Source organism: Microtus pennsylvanicus, chromosome 11, assembly GCF_037038515.1.
Source record: "Microtus pennsylvanicus isolate mMicPen1 chromosome 11, mMicPen1.hap1, whole genome shotgun sequence".
Lineage (NCBI taxonomy): Eukaryota > Metazoa > Chordata > Mammalia > Rodentia > Cricetidae > Microtus > Microtus pennsylvanicus.
The window spans coordinates 66378888-66397669 of record NC_134589.1 but is presented as its reverse complement, the minus strand read 5'-3'; the positions used below and the strand labels follow the sequence as shown (position 1 = coordinate 66397669).

Genomic DNA, 18782 nt, shown 5'->3' with positions numbered 1-18782 from the left:
ACTTTCTCAGGACTATGACTCCTGGCATGGGGATCCGAACAAAGGCCTCATTTTACAGGGTCTACTTTTCCCTAACCTCTGTCCACATCTATCAGATTGGCGAAGACTAGGAAACCCATCTGCGACAGGCTGGCTCTCAGAGCAGGTCACATATGCTGGGTGGGCAGGGACTGACCACAAGCTTGTGGCAAAGCCCAGAACTTACTGCCCACATCTGCAGTGCACACTTCGACCCACGCTTCTTACCGAGATGGCGTCTTTGATTTCTTTGGCATCACAATAGGCAAGCGGCCTCATGAGGTTCACGATCAGCCGCTCAAACTTCCCTGTCAACTCATACTTCAAGTCTGCGATGAGGTCCTGGGGTTGGAGGAGCACCGCGGTAGAGATGAGTAAGAAGTGAATGCTTTCTCTGCCTGGCCCAAGGCTGAGTCAGCTTGCTGGATCCAGCTCTTGGGAAGAGACACTACCAGTCTTAAAGAAGATTCAAGAGCATCCAAACTGCCTAGGCTCCCCCAAAGCCAGTATGTGCAGTAGGATCAAAAACCCATTGCCATTGTTCTTGAGTTCTCAGTAGTCCTCATTGTCTACTATGTTCAGCAAGTCCGATTTTATCCCATGCTTTTTCAGACCCAGGCCAGCTGGCCTTGGTGGGTTCCCAATAGAATTAGACCTGGATGGAGGTGGGTGGTCCTTGGACTTCCCACAGGTCAGGGAACCCTGATTGCTCTTCGGGCTGATGAGGGAGGGGGAGGGAAATGGGAGGCGGTGGCGGGGAGGAGGCAGAAATCTTTAATAAATAAATAAATAAATAAATAAAAAATTGTGCCCAAATTCCCCCCCCCCAAAAAAAAGATTCAAGAGACTTCAGGCCACTGCCCCAAGCCATGCAGCTGGCAGTAGGCCACGCAGGTTCTAGCTCTCAGCACTGCCCTCCCCCACCACTGTGAGATCCACTATCTGTGTCTCCTCGGATCCAGGTGTGTAAGAGAGTGGCTATGGCACAACTCTGGTACTCAGATGACACGTGACACCGAAGGACAAGAAAGAGCAGAGGAAGAAGAGCCAGCGCACAAGCAGAGCCGGAGAAGAATTACCTTGCCATAGAGGGACTTGTAACTCTGGCAGATCTCCTGCCTCTGCTTGTTGCTGCGGGAGGTGATCAGCTCCAGTATGGACTCCTTGTCACTGCCTAGAAAGAAGAGTTGAGGGCACCTGTTGTTAGTGACGAAGCAAGACAGAGCCTTCAGGTTCAGAGGCCCATGTTAATTCACTTTCAAAATGTCCTTCCGATTGTTTCAACTAAAGCTTCGTGGTGCGTGTGGAGCATGCTCAGAGGCGTTTATGGTACTCTAAAGTGAGCATGCCGCTCACTCAGGAATGGGACCGTGGCTGTGTGAATCTGTACGGGCCTGCATTAAAATGTCCATGCTTGACTTGTTCAGTGAGAGTGCTGGCTGGGAAATGGCTGTGGGCCTTCTCCCCTGCCGCAGGTAATGAATCGTCCACCACACAAGTCTCCACTCTGTTTATCTCGACTTGCTCAACAAGGTGCACGTCTACTATAGTCAGTTAAGCTGTCACCCCGCCCAGCCTGCCTCCAGGAAGCCCTCCAGGCTGTTCCTTTATCAGGCAGAGGCCTTGCAGCTTCTACAGGTTACAGAAGAAACTTTCTGCTTTCAACAAGGAAATGGAAACAGTGGTTCTCAATCTGTGGGTCGCAACCCCTCACAGGCAGCTATCCTGAATATAAGATATTTATATTACCATTCATAACAGTTGCCGGGTGGTGGTGGTGCACACCTTTAATCCCAGCACTCGGGAGGCAGAGGCAAGCAGATCTCTGTGAGTTCGAGGCCAGCCTGGTCTACAAGAGCTAGTTCTAGGATAGTTACAGAAAAGCCCCTGTCTCAAAAAGTCAAAAACCAAACAAACAAAAAGCCCAACTCATAAGAGTAGCAAAATTACAGTTATGAAGCAGCAACGAAACGACTGAATATATTAAAGTGTCGCACCAGGAAGTTGAAAACCACTGGTCTAAAGGGACCTCTAAGTTCCCACAGAGAGGGGTCATTGCATTCATAACACCTGAGCTCAAAGGGTCGCTGATCGAGCTCTCTGTGGCACAAATACAAAAACTGAGGCACAGAGACAGGTAAGGATTTCCACAAGGCCTCACAATGTACTTGACTTAGAAAGACCCAGATGTCCTAACAGCATGTGTTCTGCCAACTGCAGACAAGCAAAGGTGGGAATAAGCACAAATTCAGGTCAGTGGACACCCTGAAGAAAGGCAGGGGAGTCGCCAGGAGGGTACCAACTCACCAAGGTTCTCAGTTATACTAACCAGGTCTGTTCCATAAGCTCAGGTCTATGGGTAAGGCTTCAGTATTTTTTCAAACCTCTCTTTAGTGGTTTGACATAAATATATACATGATCAAGCTCTCTGCAGCACAAATACAGAAAAAAGTATATACATATATGTGTGTGTGTGTATACTTTTTGGTTTGACATATTTTATTGAGAATTTATAAAATATGAAAGGGACAAAATATTAATTAAATAAGCTAGTCACACAGCTACAAAGCAGAGCACTTCTCTAGCGTGCGTGAGATTCTGGGTCCAACCCCTAGCAACAGGAACAAAACAAAACAAAACAAAACCACATTCCAGGCTCCTCCCCCACCAACAGTTACAGTATAGCCATTTCTAGGGGCTGGGACATTCTCTCAAGGATGGAGGAGGGAGGCTTTTAAGGCATAGATGCTCATGAAATTTACAGGGCTCAGAAGTTCTGGGATCTTAGTGGATTCAGAAAGCACAGACTGCTACATGTACCATGGGGCTCTTCCCCAGGATCATAAAAACAGTAACAATGGCAGAGAGAGGGAAGCCTCGCTGATGGAGCTGCCTGCAAGCTGGGCAGGGGGCACTAAGGTTGCAGCTTTCCAGGAAAGTGGGCTTGTCAGTCACGCATAGGGGTCACCTATGCTCCTGTAAGTAACCCGAATAAACTCACTGATTCATCAAACTAGATGAATTTGGAACGGTGTTTTTGGTTTGTTGGGGTGCCCTAACTGGATAGACTGCGGTCTGTTCATGTTTCTCTAGGAAAAGCCACAGAATACTAACAGATGGCTCGAGGGTAGGCCACATGCAGAGTGGACTGGCCACCTTCCATGCACCCTCCTCCCCATGGGACCCACTCTTGGGTGGCCGACACCCACCGAAGCCTTTCATGGCTGTATACAAAGCCTCAGCATCCTGATTTGGATCAAAGTCTGGGAAGTCATGGATGGAGCCTCGGTACATCGTGCCCTGTGGAGAGAAAAGCAGAGGGTGAGTCCCGACCTCGGACCTGCACCCAGGTCAGACCCTAGCTCTGGTTCAGGCTGAGCTCCATTCCCAGAGGTCACCTGAGGTCACCTGGGAAGGGAGTGGCTGCTCAAAAGACAGTGCCATCCTCCAAGGGAGGGCGGCTTGGCCACGGGTGACGGCTCATCGCCCTTCATCACCTGGCACCAGCAGGAGAGGTTAAAAGGCCTGGCTGAGTGGCAGGGCTGGAAATGATCCCTGTGAGTGACAAGAGTCCTGTGTGTGTGTGTGTGTGTGTGTGTGTGTGTGTGTGTGTGTGTGTAGCTGGAGGGCAGCCATAGGTGTTGGTTTCTCTAGTGTCATCTTTGATGTTTTTGTTTGTTTGTTTTGAAGTAGGGTCCTACCTTATTTATTTATTTTTGTTAAGAATGGCTAAAAGTTCATTATTACTGTGTTTAGAGGATGGGTATGTGTCGGCCACTATGCACATGTGAAGGACAGCTTGGTGGAGTCGGTTCTCTCTTTCCGCCTTAGGTGGATGCTCTCTCTTTCTGCCTTTTGGATGGCAGGCTTGTGTAGCAAGCCTCTTTACCCACTGAGACATCTTGCCAGGCCATACATCTTGTTTGGGGTTCTTTGTTTTTCAAGACAAGGCTCTTTCTACAGAGCCCCAGCTGTCCTGGAGCTTACTATGAAGACTAAGTTTATCTCCAACTCCCAGAGATCCACCTGCCTCTGCTAGGATTGAAGGCATGAACTACCATGCCTGGCTTACCTTATTTTTTGAGAGAGGGTCTCTCAGGGGCCTGGGGCTCACCTATCATAGGTGGCTTGGCCACTGGGCCCCAGGGATCCACTTGTTTCTGTCTCCCCGACACTGCTATTACAAGGACATACCACCATGCTGCTTTTTGTTGTTGTTGTTTTTGCAGAGGGGGTGGGGTCTGGGTTCTCAGGCTTGAATGCAGGTCCTCATGTTTTACCTAGCAAGTACTTTGAGGAGGTCTGAGCCACCTTCCCAGTACTCCTAACCATTTTTCACGGCATTTTACAGTTTACAAAGCCTCTTATCTCCATGAACACAATTATATTAGCCACGGTGGCCGTGTTTAAGGTGGCATCTACAAACAAACCCCAAGAAGGAGTCCCACAGACCGCGGCCCTCTTCCCTATTCCCCTCAGCTGCACAAACCTAACAGCTGCCAAGTACTCAGGGGACCCAGAGCTACTCTCAGATTCAATGCCAAGATGAGCACAGGTCCTGGGGGCCCAGTAAACTGAGCTGTGAACTGGCATCTAAGGATAAGCTGGCAGGGTCCTTGCAGGCCAGAAGAGGAAGGCGGAGAGCCAACGGACCTCAGACATCAGATCAAAGCTGAATGCACAATGGGCTGCTTTGCGGAGGAGTCAGATGTGGGTCAGCTTTACAGTACGGAGAAGCATGGGGTCTGGGAGTACACACGGCCTATCGCTGGGCAGGCACACAGACCACAGTCTGTGCCAGGCCCTGGGCCAAGGGCTGAAGATTCAGGAAAACCAAAGATCGAATTTTGCTGAGCCCCTCGCCCAGTCACAGAGATGAACCATAAATGGTTATGTAAACACCTAAAGAGAGAGAGGCACGGTACAGAGGAAACAGCTAAGCCCAACACCAGCTCCAGAAAGAGATTATAAAAGGTTCTGTAGATGGAGGAGCAGAGGGAGGCTGAGGAGCCCACAGATGTGAGTGAGACAAGGACAGGCAAAGCCGGAGTCCTCCCATGGTCCTGTGTCCCCTGGTGGCTCCTCCCACAGAGTCCAGCCAGACGTCTGTCTGCCCTCTGCCATCGGTCACCGAAGCTGACTCTTCAGAGGTATGTGTGTATGGGGGCAGGGCGCCTATTTAAAGTGCTCCAAGGGACACACCTTCTTCCCGCCATTCCCTATTCGGGAATCCCCTGCAATCTGATCTCAGGCCTGGGCAAAGCAAGAGACAAGGCAAAGGATGGCACATGCTGGCCCCACCTCCTGCCTAGATTCCCTCGGCCCTCTTCAGCCCTTCTGAGGCCTGCCTGCTACATTTGCATTTGCACAGTGCCACCCTGGATAGCCTGATCCAGGGACCTGAGGTCCAGTGTCAGGCCTGGTCTGTGCATGGCTCAGAGACTGACCAGAAGAGACCCTCAAGTCCCTGCTGTCAGAAAAAAAAAAAAGACAGTGTCTAGCTGGAATTTTACCTTCTAACTATCTCGTGTTTCTCTGTCTATCCTGGTCTAGCAATGTCAAAAAATAATTACCATTAGCTTCTAGGGTGGAGAAAAAGGGAGCAGATGGAACCAGAATGTCTGCTTTGCAAAGGGCCTTAAAGACTTTTAGTCTAACCTTCCTTCCTCTTGATCCTTTTGGGAGTTTTGTTTGTTTGTTTGACATAGGTCTCATGTAGCCAAGGCTGGTCTTGAACTCACAACATAGCCAAGGCTCACCTTGAACTATTGATGCACCTGCCTCTGCCACCTGAGTGCTGGGATTACAGGTAAGTGACACCACATCTGGCCCTTAGACTCTTGACTCCACAAGGACAGGAGCTGTCATGAATAGGACATGACCACATAGGACAGAGTGGATCCCCGCAGCCAGCACAGGCTTAACAATGGAGACCAGAGAGGGCTTGCTAAATGTAACTGAGTTGAAAGAAAAACTGAAGATGTTCTCCTCTGAGGTGAAGAATGCTGAAGAGGGAGGCAGGTAGGGGGAGGGCAGTTTGACTTCTTAGCATGGATTCCTAGCACCACTGCTCAGCATTGGAGGCGTTGGGACCAGTAACAGAGCGTCCAGCTTTGAAATAGCTTTCTGGGAGTCAGGTCCTCTGGGGTCTCTTTGGGGCAGCCAGCTGCTGCCATGACCCATGACGTTTTTCTTTCCACCTGCCTGAGTCCACATGTCCTTCATCTCTCTAGCTCCAACCTCCTTGCCACCAATTCTCAGGCTCACTTGGAGAAAAAAGGTAACGGATCTTAAAATTTCAAAGACCCAAAATAGAGAGGACAAGTGACATGTGACCAGCCAGCATGTCAGAGGTCTGACTGAGAAGGTCAAGATGGCTGTTTCTAGCAAACCAAGCTTTCTCCCTTCCTGCCAGATGCCAGAATGGTGTGGCCAATCATAAGGGAAGGCGTGACCATCATATAGCTTAGGGTTTCTTCCTCAGCTAATGATACCCACTTATCTCTTCTTGAAGACCAAACATGGAACGATTGTCCTGCACTGTCTGACTCCCCTGCTGGGATGGCAGCCTTGGAGACCTGTTTCCTCTCCGTGTCAGGGTGACCCACATTCAAGCTATAAACAGGCATCAGTGCCTCACCACGCCTAGACCCCAAAGGCTTCTCACACGGAGATTCTTGTTTCCAGGGAAACTAGAGCCACCTACTCATCCATCTGTTATTCAGCTGCCTATCTACTTACCAATGCACACATTGCCAATTTATGCTCAATCTATCCTCCCATCCATTTATCTGTTTGTCTGTTCATGCGCCTATCAATTTGTCTATCTGCCATTCCATCTACCTACGAAGCTATCCATCCATCCATCCATCCATCCATCCATCCATCCATCCATCTCTCACTAACAAATCTACTAGGTGCTTAGCCCAGGGACCTGTAAGAACTCAGTTGGGTAGGGAACTACATGGTAAGTGCACCCACAATCCAATCAGCTAAGTATGTCACAGGGGCTGAAGAAGAAACCTTGTGAAGGCTGGGACTACATCTATCTTCCTTACTGATGTATTTCCAGCCCCAGCGTAGGACCTAGGATATCTAGGCACACCTGGTATTTGCTTCCAAAGTAGATGTGAATTAATAAGAATACATGCTGAGCAGATTAGAGCTGACTTCCTGGAGATGATGTCTGAGTCCCTGTGAGTTCTACAGGATGAGTAATGGTGGTCCTCTATCCTCGGGAGAGAGGCTGTGGAAATTACCACACAGAGGAGATATGGCAGAGGGCTGGGAGACAGTGAGAACATTGCAGAAAGGAACCCCAGGATACAGTGCTTAGGAGCCGATGCCCAGAGTCTTTCAACTCATGTGGGGTACAATGAGAATGAAGAAGAAGATGGGGTTGCAATGTTATCGAGAGCTTGCAGTCCTGTTGGCTACCCTAGGCATGCCCCCTAAGTCAGGGCCTGGTTCTTGCACCTGGCATTGCTGTCTCTGTCCATTAAACAGAGATGCTCCTCATGATGCTGTTTCCAGGATTTTGCATTTTTCCCCCCAGGAAGTTTAACCATGTAACTAGCCCATCTTCTGTGTAGGTTAAAAGCTGTCAAACAGCAGCAGTTTCAAACTGATGCCTTTCTCAAGGCCAATAGTAGAGATGCTTAGGTTCTTTTCGATCTCTGAGATAAAATACCTTGAACAAAAGCAACTTAAGGGAGAGGGGGCTTATTTTGGCTCATGGTTCAAGAGCACAGTATATCATGGTGGAGAAGTTGGGGTGGCAGCTGGTTATATTCCTTCTATTGTCAAGAGGCAGAGAACAATAAAGGCTCATGCCTACCTTACTTTCTCCTCTTCATACAGTCTAGGATCCCAGCCTAGGGAATGGTGTTACCCATAGTGGATAAGTCTTCCTATCTCAATTAACCTAATTAAGGTAATCCTCCAGAGCTGGGCATGGTGGCATACCCCCTTAATCCCAGGCCTCAGGAGGCAGAGGCAGGCAGACTGGTCTAAACAGTGAGTTCCAGGCCAGCCAGAGCTATATAAAGTGTGTGTAGGGGTGGACGGAGAAGAGAATCCTTCCATAGGCATGCCAAGAAGACCATTTCCTAGGTGCATCTAGATCTTATTAAACTGACACCTGAGATTAATCATTACAAGGCTCATGTTAGAGGCAACAAGTGCCAAGACAAATTCTGAGATGGTTCTCGAAAGCTCACAGTCAGATGCCCAAGGTCAATGACCATAAGACTAGAAATTGCCTACAGGGGCTGTGAAGTACAATTAATAAAAACTTGGAGAGAGAAATTGGGGTTCAACCTGAAGGTCAGAAAAGCAAAATAGCTAGCCACTGGCTCTTACCTTGTCCTCAGTCTGAAAATGGTGATTCTGCCTCCAGGAATCTCAGAACGAGACTGAGACTAAGAGCTGTCTCCTCCTGTCTTATAATCCTCTTTAGTTCTGGGATTAAAGGCACGCACCGCCTGGTTTCTATGGCAATTAGTGTGGCTACTAGGATTAAACATGTGTGTTACCGCTGCCTGGTCTGTAAGGTTGACCAATGAGGCTGTTTTACTCTCTGATCTTCAGGCAAGCTTTATTTATTAAAATAAAAATGAAGTGTCACTACAGGGCTTGGAGGAGACAAGAGGCACCTGCCAGGCTGTGGGGCAGAAGACAGAGCACCAGGTATGCTGCCCTCCCTGTTGTGGTTACTTCGTCTCTGCCCTTCTCCCTCTGTGGATGGTGTGGCTGGGTTCTTGTGCTGTTTGGGCTGAAGATAAAACAATCAAGGTGACACCAGGGAAGGGTGGCTAATGGCCCACATAGGCTTGGCCAAAGTGTTCCCAGAGAGAAACTAAGTGGGGATCTAGTTCAGTCCCCCATGCGGCTCTGCACAAGGATAGAGAAGTCTTTTCATTGCCTGCCCGCTAGCTCCACAATCTAAGATATCACACAGTCATGGGCACTGCAAGCAAAATGGGACCTAGCTCTAGCTGCTAACATAAAGCTACATAAACATTCCCTCAAACCGTCTAGGCCTAGCTCCCACAGGCCATGGCTCACCCCATTATGGAAGTTTATATTCCTAAATGCCACCTGTGCAGCTGCCCCAGCCACCTGTAACCAGCCTGTCCCACCCCATGCAGATAGGATTCTGGAAGCAGATACCCAGGACGGAGGGAGTTGGGGAGAAAGCTTTCCACCCTGAAATATTTAGCAGACCCTGCTGCCAGGTGGTGAGCAGCCTGGGCCCTGGGGCTCCAGCCTGTGAGGCCCCACCCCAGCTACTGCAGGTGTCCTGGGCCTCCTAGAACGCAGATACACATTACCTAGACGGATGATTGCCTATATGGGAACTCTAGCAGACCGCAACCATAGCCAGCTCTGGTACCCACCTCATCCTGCAGCTGCTGGGATCCCAGGACACCCACCCCTCTCTCCCTATCTGCAAAGTATTTTTGTATTTGTTATTGCATTTCAATACCAAATCTCACTACTAAACAGGCCACAGAGCCAAGTCTCCTGGGGCCTTCCTTCCAAGTTCAGTTCTTTAGAAGGTGACAGGAAGGACCCATCATCATAATGGAAGGAGCTAAGGTGACTGGACCCAAGGAGTGTGAACAATGTGCTGTGTGTTTGCGAGGGTGTGTGTGTGGGGGGGGGGGAGGCACACTGCAGACGGTGCTAAGAGCAAGCAATAGACAAACTTCCTTCTTCACACTGCCCTGTCTTCAGCAACCTTCTCCCTCTTGAGGTTGCTGCCTGCCAGGCACTCAGAATTACCCTTTACCCTGACTACACTGTATTCTTTCTCAGTTCTGGCCTTCTGATCCAGCCAGCCTGCCCCAGACCCCTCTTGTTTTCCAAAGCCTCTGAACCCCAAGTCTTGGCCCGAACTATCTTCCAGCTTGACTTGTCGTTTGAGTCATTCAGAACCCTGCAAGGCAAGTGCCAGCTCCTGCCCGTGCACACACACACAGGAAGAAGGAAGCAGCAGCAGCTCCCGTCCTGAAGCTTTCTGCACAACAAGGAATATTCTTCCAATCGGCCTGATCATAGAGGCTATGGGACAAAGCATGCTGCTCCTCAGGGGCGTGGGGGGAAGCTGTGCAAGAGCTATTTAGAGTCTGTCTTGCATCATATAAACACGACTCTCTGCAAGCTGTGGCTATCCTCGGTGCACTGCGTGTCATGTCACAAGGGGGGATGATGTGAAATTAGCTCTCCGTTCGGCCAGTGGGTAAGAGGCCTGCTCTGTGACGGGAAGTTCTAGAGATGGAGTAAGCAACAAAAGGGGATCTGCTGGGGGTCCCTCAGCTCATTCTCCCCTTCCAGCACCAGGTTTGCACTGTAAGGGTAGCCAAGTGGGACCCCTTCTCATGTAAACCTTGACTGACACAGAGGAAGCCCTTATGCCTCACTTAGTCACATAGGAGAGAATGCTTCATTTGGTCTCAAATTCTATCATCCAATAAAGTGGCCAGATAGCATGAAAGACCGAGGTCATGATCTTCCCAGTCAGGAAAACATAACCCCAATGGGTATAACACGAAACACACCTCTTTGGGGCATAAGCACCCCTCATTGCGATCTAGTGCCCATCTCCCTTCCTGGGGCCCCCATAGTTCTGGTGGGGTCACTTCAACTCCCCACTCTAAAAACATGTTACCCAGGCCCGGCCAATGCGGATAAAACGCAGAACCACTGAAAATAAGTTGCACTATTGTATCCGGGTCTCTGAAGACCAGATAATGGAAGCCTGGAGGTGCACGATGCCCACGGCAGGCAAGAAAGAACCTCTCAGGAATGAAGCAATCTAGAAAGAGCTGCCCACCAAAGCCGAATCCTCACTCTGCCATCTAAGAGTTGGATCCAACCAGTCCCGAAGCCCTGCACTTCCCAGTACTTGAGTCAATTCGCATCCTTTTGTACCTGGGATATTGTGCATCATCTCTGGCGACTTGCATAGGAAGAGCTGTGAATTTACAGCCACTTCTAGTCCTTGAGGGCTGAAAGTACCAGGGCTTACCTGAAGGTACCAGGAGTTAGCTGAGGGCCCCAAGGGTTAACTGAAGATACCTACCTAGCTTAGCTGAGGGTACCTGGGACTCCGGCCTACTGATGCTAGGGTTCCCAGACAGAAGGGTAGGACGTTGAGGAGGAGAGACCCTTACCTGTGCTGTTTTGGCCATGGTCTCAGGTTCTGTAGCAGAAACCACTGTGGAAAGACAATACAATTTGAGAGACCACTCCAGGACTCTGTAACTCTCTGTTTTGTTTTTGTCCCCACCCCCTCATTTCCCCTCTTGTTCTCATACCCAGAGACCTGGTGGAACCAGGAACTTTGTTTTTCAGGGGACGGTGGCTGGATTAGATACTGTGCAACCAGCCTTAGCAGGGTGGGAAAGAAACCTGGAGGAGAAGGGAGGCTGGGTATGACCACTGACCTAGCACTGACCCAGGCCCTGCTGTGTGCCTGGTATCTCCCCTAATCCTTTTAGCAATCCTTACAGGCAGCAGGTGCTCTTTGTAAGAGACAGGAAACCAGGGCCGGGTACCACATTTGGTCCAAAGTCAAACCATTTAGACACTCCGGAATCCAGAGCCCCTGTGTGCTACATGCAATTTGTGCACCCTCGTTCCAAGCCACTGAGAATGACTTCCCAGCCAGGCCTTCTCACATACAAATGGGAAGAAGCAGGAGTCCTCTCTGAGGACATCATCTCAGCTTGGGTATGTCTCATTTGCCCATCATCTACCCCAGCCAGCAATGCCCCGAACCCCGAGAACACAGCAGGACATAAGACTGGACAGTTCCATTTTCACAGTCCCAGTGATAAATGCACCCACATGGATTACAAGAAGCACCTGGTGACAAAAGGCGATGGGCTGTAACCCTGGGCGGCCAGCCAGAGGTCTCATACAGATGCCTGGGTAAGAAGCAACACAGAGGTCAATGTGACTGAGGTGGCAGCAGACAGAAGGATGGTGAGAGGATGACCTGAGGTCACTGTGAGGACTTGGCTCTACTCTGGTTGATCATGGCCATCGCCACTGTGGGAAACTTGAACAAACAGGGTGAAACATCTTACTGAAACCAGGGAAGGACTATGGGTTGGAGGTGTCAGGGACAAGAGCTACAACGAAGTTGGGACACAGGTGTATAAATAAACAAATTTATAAATAAATGAAAAGGGGAAGCGAAGTGGGCACAGGGCTGAACTGAGCTCACGAGCACTCAACAGAAGGGCAGGAGATGCAAGTTAAGCAATCAGGAACCATGGAGGGCCACTGACCGCCACTAGGAGCGGCAGGCGTACGCGGACCGCCTTAAAACAGCTCCAAACTGCTTTGTAAGAGCAAAAAATAACTTACTTGCAAGGAATGAAGTAGAAAGGAGGGTGGAACCATAGAGACCTGCAACTCAGCACTCTCCAGCCCTACACATCCCCTAACTTAGGAGACGGCTCCCTTGACACTTATAAGGTCTGTGACTGGGGCTTAGCGCCCATTTCTGAGTTCAAGGTTATGCTAAGCACAAACTGCTGGGGGATGGGACCTGAATCACTTCCAGCATAGAGCAGACACGTCAGGGGTGGTGGTTTATTGTACTGGTGGGGCCTTAGGTACAGGGACTTTATCAGTTTGCCCCCATGTTGCCTCTGCTGGAGTCCAGCAGTCAGCAAGGAGCAGTGACCTGGTAATGCTGGCGTTGGGGGGCACAGACAGAGATCTGCTTGTGATTGAAGCTCAGCTACAGGAAACCCTGCTGTTGCTCGGGCAACCGGGGGGCCCCTTGCTATAAAAGGGCAGCTCTCACCAGGAAATGGAAACCTCACATGAGAAGGGGTGACTTCCAGGACTGGGCCCAGAACCAGCTCTGGGGTTTCCTCAAGCCTGGAGACCCAAGGGGCAGCTGGTGAAGGAACCAGCCCCCAAACTGCTAGAGACCCGGGGAGTGAAACAGGCCCAGGAAGTGAGCTGACGTGAGGGTGAGAGGGCTGGGACCTGTCACTTGAAGGCGGAGGCACTTTCTTTTGGCGTGGTTGCTGGAAACTTCAGCAGCTGGCTGGCGCCCAGGCCCATCTGGATGACAGCCCCTTTCCACAGAGAGCCAACTCCAAGGAGAGGCCACCATGCCTTTGGGGGAAACTCCAAGGGCAGTTTCTGTGGGCCCGTTGGGGGCCTGCTTCCTGCGTGTGTGGAAAGTGAGTTTCCTTGATAATTTAACATTTAGATTGCAGTCCAGAGGATCAATCCGGTCCATTCCAACAGGTAAGCTAAAGGCTGAAGCACCGTGGTGGCTGTCTGAGCACTGGGGGCCCCTCCCATGACAGCCTACACCACACGCTTCAGACTGGCTAAGCAGCCATTGGCCCAGGATCCTAGCTGAGGCCTGAACCATCTGACCTCCAAGCCTTTTCCAAGATGGCCAGGACTCAGCTAGCAGACAGCTGGAGACAGGCCCACGGTATGTGATTCCTGCTGAGTTCCCTTTCTGGGACTTAATGAAATGAGTTCAACGCACAGCTCTCCTCTTTGGGAAACCCCATAGTCAATACGAACGACTTCTCTAGATTTCAGTGAGCCCTTTCCACGACAGAATACCGGGAAGGTTCTCCCCAGATCCCAGGACTCCTCAGCCCTCCCTCAATCTGTAAGTTTTACCAACTTACCTGAAAAAGATGCTCAAGACTGGTTAAAACTGGCTTCTCTCTCCTCAGAGCCCTAAGTCTCTTTCATCTGACCACCCAAGCAACTGGACCGTTCCTGAAAACCCCTCCCTCTGGACAGTGACCTGCATGGCTTCTTCCTGGGTGGCTATCTCCATTGCCCTGCCTGGTAGCTGGTGACCACTGTGGTCTTTGGTGGGGGCAGGGGCAGGGTCCTATTGCCCAACCTAGAGAATGGACAGGGGTCACTGTGTCTCCTGAGCTCTGACTTACGTAATAAGTTGTTTAAACTGAATCTCAGTTTGCGCATCTGCAAAGACATTGGAATTCCAATGTGAACTGTGACACAGCAGATGAAAAATGCTTAGTCTGGCACACAGAAAAAAAAAAGCAATAAATGATCATTTTTATTGGGCTAAGTTTTAACATGGCAAGTAACGAAGACTTTGAAGTCAAGATCCCCAAGTTCAAATCCTGACACTGCAAACACCTTGATCAGGACTTTGAACCACTTGAGTTGCTTCTCTCTCTGCCTCAGTTTAGAAATTTTCCTACTTAGAAATGGGAACTCTCTAAGGTTTTCTTTGCAAGATAGTGTGCAAAAACCACCCTTTCTGAGGGAGACCAAAAGAGCCCTCCTGAAAGTAATTGAAACGCTTTTTTACAATTTATTTATGTGTATGACTGTTTTGCCTGCACGTATGAAAGTGTACCCCATGTGTATCTGGTGCTTACAGAGGTCAGAAGAGGGCGTAGGAACCCTGAGACTGGAGTTAGAGATGGTTGTGAGCCACCCTGTGGATGCTGTGTTCCTCTGTGAGAGCCACAAGTGCTCTTGACCACCGAGCCACTTCTCCAGGCCTGCACAAGTAACTTCTTAAATATTTCTTTTTATTTATGCTTAGGTGTGTATGTCTGTCTGGGTGAACGTGTGCCACACATGAGTGTATGAAGATCAGAAGAGGGGGTCAGATTCCAAGGGCCTGGAGCCATAACAGCTATGAGCCAAAGGACCTCGGTGCTGGGAACCAAACTTGGGTCCTCTGGAAGAGTCGCAAATGCTCTGAACCACTGAGCCATCTCTCTAGCCTCAGACTGTTTCTTTATAGCGTAGTTTTGCTTTTTTTTTTCTCGAGAAGAAGTCTCTTGTATGCCAGCCTAGTCTTGAACTCACTATGTGTCCTCAGATGATACATAAGGTGACCCTCAAGCTTCCATCTCCCAAGTGCTAGGATTGCATGCGCACATCACTGCACCCAGTTTATACAGTGCCGGAGACTGAACCCAGGGCTGGCTTCCAGGGTGCTAACAAGCACTCTACCAACTGAGCCACACCCACAGTCAACCGAATGTATTTCCGTGCCATATGTCAAGTTGGCCATTCAGAGGAACTGCAGACCTTTGCAAATAGAACATGGGCTTTTTTGCAGGAAGCTGTTCACTTTTGCCCAGTCAGTAGACAGTGAGTGCAGGCATTGTTCTGCACAGGAGAGATCTTATCTATAGGAGGACAGTGGAAGTCTGATTGGCCCAGATGAAAATGACCACAGGCGACCCTGACCTGAGAAACTTCATATGCATTATAGGCCTGGGCCACTTCTTAGCCCCTCGAAGCCCAAGCTCATCCCTTTGTTTACCTGACTGCAGGGCTCCATCATCCTGGGAGCCCCATGTTTTGATTTTGTTGTTTTGAGAAAGAACCTTATTATATAGCCCAGGCTGGTCTGGAAAAGGTTACCCCCCTCCCTCAGCCTTTTGTGTCCTGGAATTACAGATGTGCACCCCCAGGCAGCGTCCCTTGCCTCTTTTGGAGTGCCTGGCAATAGCACTTATGCATATTAATGCAATACAGAGGTCATCATTATGGTTTCCCCCTCCTGTATAATTTCAGTTCATTTCAAAGATGAAAATAAAACTGGCAGGTAGAGCCAGGAGTGACGGCACACATGTGTATCCCAGAACTGGCAGAGACAGAGACAGGTGGATCTCTGTAAGTTCAAGGCCAGTCTGGTCTAAAAAGTTAGTTCCAAAGTAGCCAGGGTTTCAGAGTGCGATTCTGCCTCAAAACAAAACTTGGTCAGTAAGATAGTTTCACAGGTAAAAACAGACTCCACAAGGCTGTCCTCTGGCCTCCACACGCCTCTCTCTCTCTCTCTCTCTCTCTCTCTCTCTCTCTCTCTCTCTCTCTCTCTCTCTCCACGCACATCACAGGGCACCAATAATAAATTATCTTTTTAAATGATCAAAACTTTGGATCAGCCCTACTTCAAACTGTATGTGTGAAGAGGAGGGCTTGAAGGGTTGTAAGCAGTCTCCCTCCTACAGCGCCTTCCAAAGCCAGGTCTTTAGGCCCAGCATTCAAAGGTCTTGGCTATCCTTCATGGCTTCTGTTCCCTCCTCTCCTTACGCCAGGAATGGCCACCACTATCATTTTTCTATCCAATCTTCTAGTACCTAAACCAGTGTTCTAGCTTTATTAATACAACCTAAAGATTTTTCCCCAAATGACCAAAGGCCAACCTTAGAGATTAACTTAACGTTTCAGGGCCATAGCAGCCACCAAAAGTTGAGAACCAACTGACTGGTCTCAGCTGTTATCTTAACTGGGGAGCCAGGGAGATTTCCTCTCCTTGGAATCCCCACGGGCTCCACACCACCCTCCCTTGACTGGCTTGTGGTCAACCATTGAGGATTTGCCATTCCTGTGTAGCTGGAGGTCACTGACCCTGAATGCACCATGGGGAAGAAAAAAAATTCTCTTCAAAGAAAACTTTTCTGGGTTATCTGATTCCAGTTTTTTTGTCTTCAGGCTCTTTACAGCTCAGCGAGTTGTAGGTGACTAATATTCATACACAGCATTCTAATAACTTGCACATACCACTGTCTCTCCCTTCCCCCTTGGGTGGAAAAACCAGTTTTGCCTCTAAGTGGATAGTCTTTTCAATATGACGGTGGCTGTCGGTTCCGTTTTGAGCTGGTTACTAATAACTGCTTGGACTAGTCCATTGATTGTAGGTAGAATAAAACCTCGAGCGAAAGATCATTTTTATTTTATTGCATGTGACTCACGGTTTGGCCCTTTCTGGGGGACACGACAGCACAGCTATTGTGCCTGCTGTGAGCCTCTGGTCAGGGAGGGTGGTTCCTAAAGGTTCTTGCACTGAGAGGCTAAGAAACCAATCTTTCCAGGATGCTTTTCCTCAAAAGCACTGACCCCTCATTCCGCTCACAAGGAAACCAAAATCCAAGGTATCTTCTGGCATCTCTTCATCTGGAGTCTGTCTGTCTGTCTCTCTCCTTTACTTTGGCTGGAGGTACAGAACTAAGTACCATCCTGAACCTCTCCTCTGGAGTCACCTTAGATTCCCAAAGAATAACACTGTACCGAACAGATCACTCTGTAAAAGAGGACAGTCATTCCGTGAGGGCAAACTCTACCCTGGGGCAGAAGTGTTTGGTCAGTAGGAACCAGGATGAGCTCCTAAAGCAATGGTATTGATAAGGACAGAGATAATGGCGTCTATGAACCATCTAGAAGAACCAGAATGGAGACACTGAACTCTAAACCAGGACTACTTGACTGTGCACAGCTCCTGCCCCAATTCTTCCTCTCTTCAGACCTAAGACTCATGTCAGCATCCTAAAAATGGGCTTGTGTTGCAGCCTCCCTCAGCTTGTTCTTCCTTCCAACTTGGTCACATTGAATAAACTTCCTTTATTCATATATATTTACTATGACTGGTCTCTAACTGGTTTATTGGGACCAGGTGGCTGAGCCTTGCCAGCTAGGGCTACAGAAGTCCAGGTTTACATGATAAAAACTCCAGTTATAGCCACGAGAGGTTTCTTTAGGGACACCATTGAGAAGTCACAGGGGAAGAAAAAAAATGAAACCATTGAACCAAATTGCTTTGCTCCCCATGCTGTGACCAGAGGGGAAATGACCTGAGAAGTTGAGTAACTTGTCCAAGTCCATAGAGAAAATTACTGATTAACTGGGGACTCATGAGAAAACAAAACAAAGCAACAAACCTACTAGCAACTTAGGGTCACTGGTGGGAGCTGGGGCTAGGACAGAAACTGGGACAGCCAAGGCTCCTGTGCCCACGCACTGGCTGCCTATGAAGTCTCCTCATCAATAACTACAGAGGAAAAGAAATGAACACTGGCCGGGCGGTGGTGGCGCACACTTTTAATCCCAGCACGCGGGAGGCAGAGGCAGGTAGATCTCTGTGGGTTTGAGATCAGCCTGGTCTATAAGAGCTAGTTCCAGGACAGGCTCCAAAGCCAGAGAGAAACCCTGTCTCGAGAAACAAACAAACAAACAAACAAACAACAACAACAAAAAGAAACAAGCACTGGTTAGATAGACTTTTTTTGAGGGGCACATATGTGCGATGGAACAGCTTGTGAGAGTTGGTTTCCTTTCTTCTACCATGTGGGTCCTGGGGTTTGAGCTCAGGTCATCAGGCTTAGTGGCAAGAGCCTTTACCTACTAAGCCATTTCACTGTTCACGTCCTTACCCTTCAGTCCACTCTTAAAATAACACAGAAAAAGCCCATGTTGTAGGTTGGGCTGTAGCTCAGCTGGCAGAGTACCTGTCCAGCATGCAGAAGGCCCTGGGTTTGATCCCTAGCACTGAATAAATCAGACATGATAGCACACACAAGCAACCCTAGCACGTGGGAGGTGGAGGCTGGAGGATTAGAAATTCACCCTCAGTTATAAAGCATGTTCAAGGCCAGCCTGGGCTACTGTTCTGCTGGGACTTCCAGCTCGCTCCTTTGAAAGCCTCCATTTCTCTCTCTCCAAACCCCGCTCTCTTGGTGAATCTCCAAGACCGCCAAAAGCCCAGTTCTGCATTCTTGGAGGCAGGGGTGTCGGGCCAATCCCTGCCTAAGGTGTTATAATTGGGTGCAAACCCAGCTTGTGGGCATCACCACCCACACCCATCCCCTCATCCTCCCCACAGGGTATTTAAGCTCCCTCCCTTAGATTGGCCATGTGATTTTTCCTGCCCCTTCTCCCGCCTCCATCTCTGGGGGCTGGAGGAATCATCCAGGAGTTACTTTGCTCAGAATAAACCT

General features: G+C 49.3%; 1 protein-coding gene across 2 annotated transcripts in view; it reads right to left on the bottom strand.

The window, feature by feature from the left end:
• The window catches only part of Anxa6 (annexin A6), a 53115-nt gene that overhangs the window by 30573 nt on the left and 3760 nt on the right, over window positions 1-18782 (bottom strand). For both annotated transcript variants that reach the window (XM_075992564.1, XM_075992565.1), the window contains exons 2-5: window positions 11196-11239; window positions 3228-3318; window positions 1098-1192; window positions 247-360 (exon numbers count right to left, since the gene is read on the bottom strand). In XM_075992564.1, coding sequence (XP_075848679.1) covers window positions 247-360; window positions 1098-1192; window positions 3228-3318; window positions 11196-11213 — 318 coding nt within the window. In that variant the 5' untranslated portion in view covers window positions 11214-11239. The remainder of the gene's footprint in view (window positions 1-246; window positions 361-1097; window positions 1193-3227; window positions 3319-11195; window positions 11240-18782) is intronic.